General features: G+C 43.2%; 1 protein-coding gene across 1 annotated transcript; it reads left to right on the top strand.

The window, feature by feature from the left end:
• The first annotated feature begins 4,508 nt into the window (after window positions 1-4,508).
• Window positions 4,509-7,542, top strand: LOC147458871 (uncharacterized). The gene has a single exon (XM_086509712.1). It carries the CDS (start codon window positions 4,615-4,617, stop codon window positions 7,120-7,122), a length of 2,508 nt encoding a protein of 835 aa, XP_086365838.1. The 5' UTR covers window positions 4,509-4,614; the 3' UTR covers window positions 7,123-7,542.
• Window positions 7,543-8,082: the final 540 nt, after the last annotated feature.

Raw genomic sequence — 8,082 nt, forward strand, 5'->3', positions numbered from 1 at the left:
AAGCTCTCACAATCGCGGGACCATTACATGACCTAACAAAGAAAAATGTTAGGTATATATGGTCCACCAAGGAGAACAATGCTTTCAAAAAGCTTCAAGAGAATCTTATCTCTCAACATGTGCTTACACTACCAGATCTCTCAAAGGCATTTGAGGTCCAATGCGATGCTTGTGGTGATTGCCTTGGGGTTTTTTTGCTCCAAGAAGGGCACTCCATAGCCTATGAAAGTCGAAGGCTCGACCCTGTTGAGCAAACTCTAGGCTTATATGAAAAGGAACTCTTAGCAGTTCTACATGCTCTAGATTCCTGGAAGCACTATTTATTGGGGACTCCTTTCAATTTGTGAACGGATCATCAAAGCCTTAAGTACTTCATGACGCAGACCTAGCTCTCCGACAAACAAATGAGGTGGGAAAATTTCCTTTCCCAATTTCATTTTCATATTGCTTACATTGTTGGCAAGCATAATCAAGTGGTTGATGCACTTTCAAGACGACCGAGAGTGAATGCGGTATCCATAGCAACTCACAATGATCTATCTTTTATGATAGATGAGTAAGCTATCGATCCCGATTTTAGAGATGTGATTTCATCCCTTGCACTAGGAAAGAAGAAGAACCATTTACCCTACAAGATGGTTATCTTCTCTATGGAAATAGACTATGTGTTACTAACTCACTACGTGAGAAAGTAATGTATGAATCTCATGCTCCTCCTTATGCAGAGCTGCATAGAGGGATTCAGTCTAACCTGAAAGTGATAAAAACATATTTCTTTATTGGCATGTCATGAAAGCAAACTACAAGAGTATGTTTCAAAATGTGTAGTATGCCAAAAGACGAAGTTTGATAGAGGGAAGCAACCTGGATTGCTTCAACCATTTCCAATCCCTAATTCACCATGGAAGAGCATATCCATGTATTTTATCTTTGGATTGCCCAAGTCTATCCATGGGAATATGGACAATAGTAGACATGTTTAGCAAACAAGCACATTTCATACCTATCAAAAAGACTATCAAGGCCCATCAAATGGCAATCCTCTTTATATCACAAATCTTCAAATACCATGGCTTGCCAATGTCTATAGTACCGGATAGAGATCCTACAATGACCAGTAATTTTTGGAAGGGTCTCTATGAGAATTTAGGTACAAGGCTAAACTTCTCTTTGGCCTATCATCCCCAAACGGATGGCCAAAGTGAAATAGCTAACCTAACAATTCTTGATCTACTAAAAGCTTATGTCACAGAAGTAGATCAAAAGTCCCAATGGGATAAGTACTTCCCCTTAGCGGAGTATGCTTACAATAACACTGTACATACTTCCACGGAAAAAGCACCATTTGAGGTGATAGATGGAAGCTCAAAATCCCTTGCTACTTAACATACATGGGAAGATCTTCATTGCATATGAATATAGCCAAAGCCTGTAAGAATCTTTCCAAAAGATTAAGGATGCTATATCTATCTCTCAGCAAAGGCAAAAGGCTGCTACTGATAAGCACAAAAGAGCCGTAAACAAAATGATTGGGTCTTTCTTAAGTTTTCCAAGTCTTGATTAAGGCACACGACATGCAAGAATCCTACGGGACACCAAAAGTACTATGCTAAGTTAGCAAAAAGGTACTATGGTCCCTTTCAGATTCTTAGGCCAATCAATGAGATGACCAATCAACTTAAGTCGCCCAACCATTGGCTCATACACAATGCTTTCCATGTGATCCTACTAAAGCCTTACAAAGGAGAGCCACCTCAAGAAGCAATTGTTGAAGACCCACCGGAGATCGAGGACCAAGAAGAGGTGTTGTAGCCCAAGTCCATTCTCTGACATGAAGACAAGGTATTATGAGGCGGTAAGACCATCCGACAATATGTTATCAAGTTTAAAACTTATCCTTTTGAAGATGCTAGACGGATGCAAGGCATACAATTAAAGGATAACCTAAACCTTGACAATGCTTACAATGATTCCCTAGAGTAAGTAAATGTAAATATGTTTAAATGAACAAAGTTTTTGTCTTACAAGACTCTCTTTTCTTTATTGTGCACAAATGTCAATGAGTATACATGCTTAGGATCATGTTTGTGGAGACAACGTCTCCCGAACACCAAGTAGAGCTTGTCACTCTACTATGGAAGATTGATACGGACTAATGTGCAGACATGCTTGTGGCAGCTAACTCTCTCAAGCACCAAATGGACTGGTGTCGTAGGGTAAAATAGGGATCCTCTACCCGCTAGCAAACGGACTAATGACTAGGCTTTATCTTCTCTACCTCATAGTATAGTCGAGGACGACTATGATTTCAAGAGAGAGGTAATGTCATAAACACTTATATCTAATTCTCCCAAATGATTTTCTCATGTTAAACTAATCATTTAATATGGGGAAGTACCACGGGAGTAAAAGCTAGAATATTGGTAAGGCTACCAGACCGGTCTCTCTCAAGGATCCAAAGGAGGGAAAATAGGAATCCAAAGGGAGACAGTCTCCAAAAGAGAAATGTGCTTCAATGGGGCTTAAAAGACCTAAGGTTCAACCCCATTAAGACTTCCATAGGCTAAAGTTCCTAATTTCAATTGTATTGTCCAAAGGCCAAAGTAGGGGAAATATTGGATGGTCATGGGAAGACTAAAAAGTCTTCCCACATCCCTAGGAAGGAGGGGGAGAGCCCTTATTGTAGGAGATGAGAGAGAAACACACACACACACTCCAAATCTCCCCCTTTACACAAAGGGAATACTGGACACATGTCAAGCTCCTAGCCCAATTGCTCCCAATCTCCCCTCAAATCCTATTGGATGGCCATAGAGGTGGACCAATGAGAATTAGTCTAGAGGAAATTTAGTCTAATCAATTTAAAAATGATTGATAAAAGAACCAATAGAAATTAAGCTCCCTGGAAGACTATTGGACGGTCTACCAAGGGGTCCAATGAGCATCTAGCAGCCCAATGGCTTGTCTGATTCCTATTGGCCAAAAGACAAAAAGGTCCAATGAGAGTTTAGATGAATTATTTAATTACCTAAAGCTCTCACAAAAGGGGAAAGGGGGACATGTGTCACAAGGCTATCAATTATGCTTCTAATTTGTGATTGGCTAAGCTTTGCAGGAGCCAATGAGAGGCCAGCATGAGCAAAAAGCAAGAGGGGTCGACCAAGAGAGAGAAAGCTTGGCATTTTTAGTCTTACACACTTTGCTACACACACACACACACACACACACACACAAGTTATTTGTTGAGCAAGAGCTCCATCTCCTTCTCCAAGCATTGAGAAGTAGAGGCCTACACCAACAACTCTTGGCTATGGAATGCAAATCCAACCAAGAGCCAAGCTTCAATAGCATGCTCATCTCCTCTATCATGCTAATTACTAATCTAAGCTATGCTATTAGAGTGATTACGTGAGGAGAATACTTCTTTCTCATAAGATACATTTTCTTCCTCTCAATCTATCATCATTCCCTGCTAGCTCTCACCATTTTTGAAGGTGTGTGAGGTCTTGGGACTGAGGCTAGGGACACTAGGTGTGTTTTTCAAGCATAATTTGGTATATGAAGCTTCCATCGTCATGACACCAACTAGTTTTATCAAGGAACACAAAGATTGTATTGTACAAAAGTCTCCTTTGATGGGAGAAGCTATAATACAAAGCCTTTATGGAGGGGGGACCGGCTCCATGTAAATCCGGTCCTCAACTGTGTCAATTGTTCTATTTCTCTCTCTTTTCAAGTATTGTCAATGCCAAATTAGCTAGGTTTAAATTGCTATGTTGCTTTCTCAATTTAAGTAGTCCCTCTATGCTCATTAGGAACTTGTTCTTAATGAAATGCTCACTATGTTATCAATTTTCTCTACACACAAGTTACTAGTGCATGAAATGTTACAACTTGTCATGCTCATGACAAGCCATGACATTTTCCAGCAGACACTAGTACATTGGCTTAAAGGGGGGCCACCCCACAGCACTAGTGGAAAACCAGAGACATATCCTTACCCACGCAGTTCTGGTAATGCTGCAGTCACCACCGTGTTCACTATTCACAATTTCTCCTTTTCCCAATGGCAATAATTGCTACCTTGCTTTCTTGAATAATCTCCATAAACCTTGTTGTTTCAATGCAGTTCTCGAAAAGTCGACCGTTCTTGGCCTTCCAAACATGTATAAAGTAACAGAACCTGACGATTTGAGTACTGGCTGGGCAAGAAATGGAATTTCTTCACGAATACTTTGAATCTTTGAGGGCTCTAGTTGAAAACAAGAGATGGCCCAACCCCTTCACATTTGGAATGATGTGGAAAGGTTGGAGGTGGTAATTGTGATCATCAAATTAAGGCTTATAAGCTATGCATTACATACTACGGTCTATGTGGGGGCGATTTGAACGTGAAGGGCTCGTTTAGCACGTTGTTAAGCTAGTCGTGTGCAGTAGCAACCTATCGTTCCCTCCTTGCTCAAGGTCTGCTAAAGTCAACCTCTGACGAGCTAGATAGCAGAAGGCATGCAGTTGTGGGTGTTCAATCGCCATGAATATGCAGGCCGCTCTCTCTTCTCTTAGTATAAGCTTATAGCCCATTAGCATAACTCTTCTTTTTCTTGCTCGTGGGCTATGGAGCAAATGAACAGATCAGGCAGGCCTCCTCCCCCTGCGAATTCCCCCTCTTTCTTGTCCTCTCCATGGAAACATAGCCTCCCTTACAATGCTCTCTCTGAAGAAGGCAGCTTTGCCCTCTATGCTCCCTCTCCTCTTCTCTCTAGTCCTATGCGTCACTCTTCTATACTAGCTGGTAAAGACCCTGCTTTTCCCTTTAGAGGCAGAAATGAGCAGCTCTCTCAGGATAGCCAGGGATCGATGCCAAGGAACTTAACCAGGCGCATTAGCTCCTCTGATAGCCTTAGAAGACACAGAAGGCCCCTCTCCGAGCTCTTGTCCGACCCGGACGGGCCTCCCAGCCCTCTCCCTGCTTATCACCATATTAATAGGAGGCCTACTCTTTCCACTCTCATGGCTGGCTCTCTCGATTTTGATAAGGGTCCAAGAATGAATGAGCCAGGGATTTACCCCCCTCACATCCCATCCTACACTCGACATCAAACGGCAAGTTTTGCGACACCGCTGGTTTTTCCGAATGCAGAAAGATCATCCCACTTGCTTCCTTCACATGGGTTTCTCTCAAGAGCAAGATCTGATAGGTACGACTTGGATCGGGTGATGGGGCGGAGTTTATTTGATCCGCAAGACTTCCAATATGACGAAGGATTGGACCCTATGCGTGCAATGCAATCACCAGTGTATAACTCAAATGCTAATGTTGACTTTGTAAGAGTTCACAAGTTTGCAAATGGTGGTGAGGATGTCTATAAGGATGATTCAGCCAATGAGCATACATACAAGAGAATGCAATATACAGCTAGAGCTAGGTCCCATGTTAAGTCCCAGGATTTGAAGGCTCCCTTGAGCCCTATGCTCAGAGCATTCTCCTACACTGCAGGAAATGTCCATCAAGCTCCAAATTATGATGACGTCCGGCCTTCCAATGGCGGCGTATGCAAGAAAGTGACAATGAGGGACATCTTTGCCAATCATATAGACCTTGGGAAAAATCCCTCTTATCCTGTCCACCATCATAAGCAGAATGGAGCTGGTGCAGTGTCCTTTGATAATCACCGGATATCTCTTGACGGGTTTGAGGATCGTGCCTACAATATTACAGCCAATGCTGGTGATCGACAAAACGTGGCAGTAACTCAGGCCCTTGATCCTCATGGCAGTACATACTTCAAGAAGTCTGTGTCTGTCAATCGACAAAACGGGGCGGTAACTCATGCCCTGGATCCTCATGGCAGTACATACATCAAGAAGTCAGGCGAGTCTGTGGAGCAGCCATACAAAAATGGCAATATTGCAGGTTATGGGCATAGGAGTGCCGAAGAGGAATTGCCAACTGGAGATGTACCCCTTTCAAACAAGAACATAAGCCAATTCCTCTTTGATTCTGTGAGCAAGAAGCAGGCATTTAGTGGCCGGGATGGCTACGCTGCGGCGATTCATGGGGAAAGGAGCAAAAATTATACGGGCAGTAATGCGTCTAGTAATCATGAGCAAGACCACAGCAAGAAGAGAGTGGCTAGTACTCTTACCAAGGGTCACTCTGTATTGGACTATGTAACGGAAAACATAGTGGGAAAGCTCATTTTGCTTTGTGAAAAATGTGATGGCCAATTCTTGAATGAGGCAGCTACCATTTCTGCTAAGCTTTTGTTCAAGAGAGTGTTGCTGGTGCAGATACAAGCTGTAGCGCCCAGACTCGTGGACATATGTGCAGACGAAAGGCAGCTTGAAGCTCACATGAGCTGGGCTTTCCAACCATCACCAACATCATCAAATAATCATGTCGGCAAGCGATGGGGCCAACTTTCTCATGAGGGCCTGTCTCTCCTCCACCTGCAGAGAGTACTCTATGAGACAGGAACAAGCACATTTGACACATTGATGAAGATAAGGGGTAGTCTCCATGAGCTTTTGATAAAGCCGAGGGATGCAGAAATGAGCAATCAGGCGGCGGCGTTGCGGGTCGCATGCGTAGGAGGGGCACCAGGGAGCGCGGCGGTGGCGGTGAGGCTATTCTTGCTCATGATGAGGCCGGAGTGGCAAGTGCAGGTGGATGTATGGGGAGGGGCCGGGGGAGAGGAGGAGGGGGGGAGGAGGAGGATAGTGGAGGGGATGAGGATGAGGGAGATAGAGTGGGTGAGGGTGGAGGGCGGGGCAGTCAGGACCGGGAGTGGAGGCGCGGTGGAGATGGTGAGGAGGAGTGCAGGAAGGATGAAGCAGTACAAGGTGCTGATGATGGTGAACTGTGCTAGTAGTAGTAGTAGTGAAGGTGGGGGGCAGCTGCAGCAGCAGCAGCTATGGCGGAACATGTGGGAGCGCTTGTATGAGAATGCAGCGCCAGGGGCGGCGGTAGTGGTGTATGAGAGGGTTCCCTGCAGATGGGACGACATCGCGCCCTCCAGCGCCCCCTGGCAATTCGCCTCTCCTGCGCCCCGCTTGGATTGTGTCCGGGTTGGCAGGAAGCAGCTGGTATCACAGCAAATTCAAATTTCTATAGCCTCCTGAAGCCAAAGCCAAACTTTATTAAGATAAGATAAGAGACCTAGTTAGAAAGAAACTGGGGTACAGTGTAGTTTAACCGACTAAAATCATAAAATCTCGGTTAGATTTTGAGCTTGCCTTGAAGAAAACCGGCAAATTTACACAAGTTTAAGTGTAAATACCGACAAAAGCTTCAAATTTTGACCACAAAAACGGTAGAATTTCAAGTTTGCCCTTATTTCCTTCGGTTAGGAAAAATGTATTTTTCTAGCCGTGGGCCTAGCTTTGAACTATAAATTGGGCTTTCTATTTTTATTATTAAGAGGCCTAAAATTTTTGGAGAGGCCTAACCTTTGCGATTCTCTACCAAGCGTTGTTTCCTTATTATACATGGGAACATACATAGGCCATGCCACTCATAGGGTTTGATTGCACGCATGCACAGGTTTACCTACAAATTTAGTGCTCGCATTTCTCGATTTGTAGTGTGATTTTTTCGCGTGAAAATGAAAAATCCCAGTTATGATTTATTTCGACCTACATTTGTAGGTCAAATTTTGGGCATTTCATATATAAAACCCGATAAGTACATCAGATTTTGGTGTGTATCTCCCACTTGTCTCATTACTTTGACCTTAAAATTTAAGAATGAAAAATTGGTTGTTTTTTAGTAGTGCGTCGACCTCTTTCCATAGATATGCTACATGATATGGTTGAATCTGCAGGATTTTAAATTTCATTTTGGAGGGAAAAATCGAATTCAAATAAACTACGCGTTTTTCATGTTTGAATTTAAAAGCTATCCTTTGATTACTTTCTTAATACTAAAGGTAATTTGACTTCCTTAAATTGTCAAATAAAGAGGCCCTCCAAGATCCCATTCTCTTCCTAATGCTATTATAGAGTCTTCTATGAATGGAGATTGTGATTTTGATGTACATGCAGAGTGGGCATTTAGTGCAGAGTACACTTATGATCCTTTTT

The sequence above is a fragment of the Adiantum capillus-veneris genome, chromosome 4, assembly GCF_014529385.1.
Source record: "Adiantum capillus-veneris isolate H3 chromosome 4, ASM1452938v2, whole genome shotgun sequence".
Lineage (NCBI taxonomy): Eukaryota > Viridiplantae > Streptophyta > Polypodiopsida > Polypodiales > Pteridaceae > Adiantum > Adiantum capillus-veneris.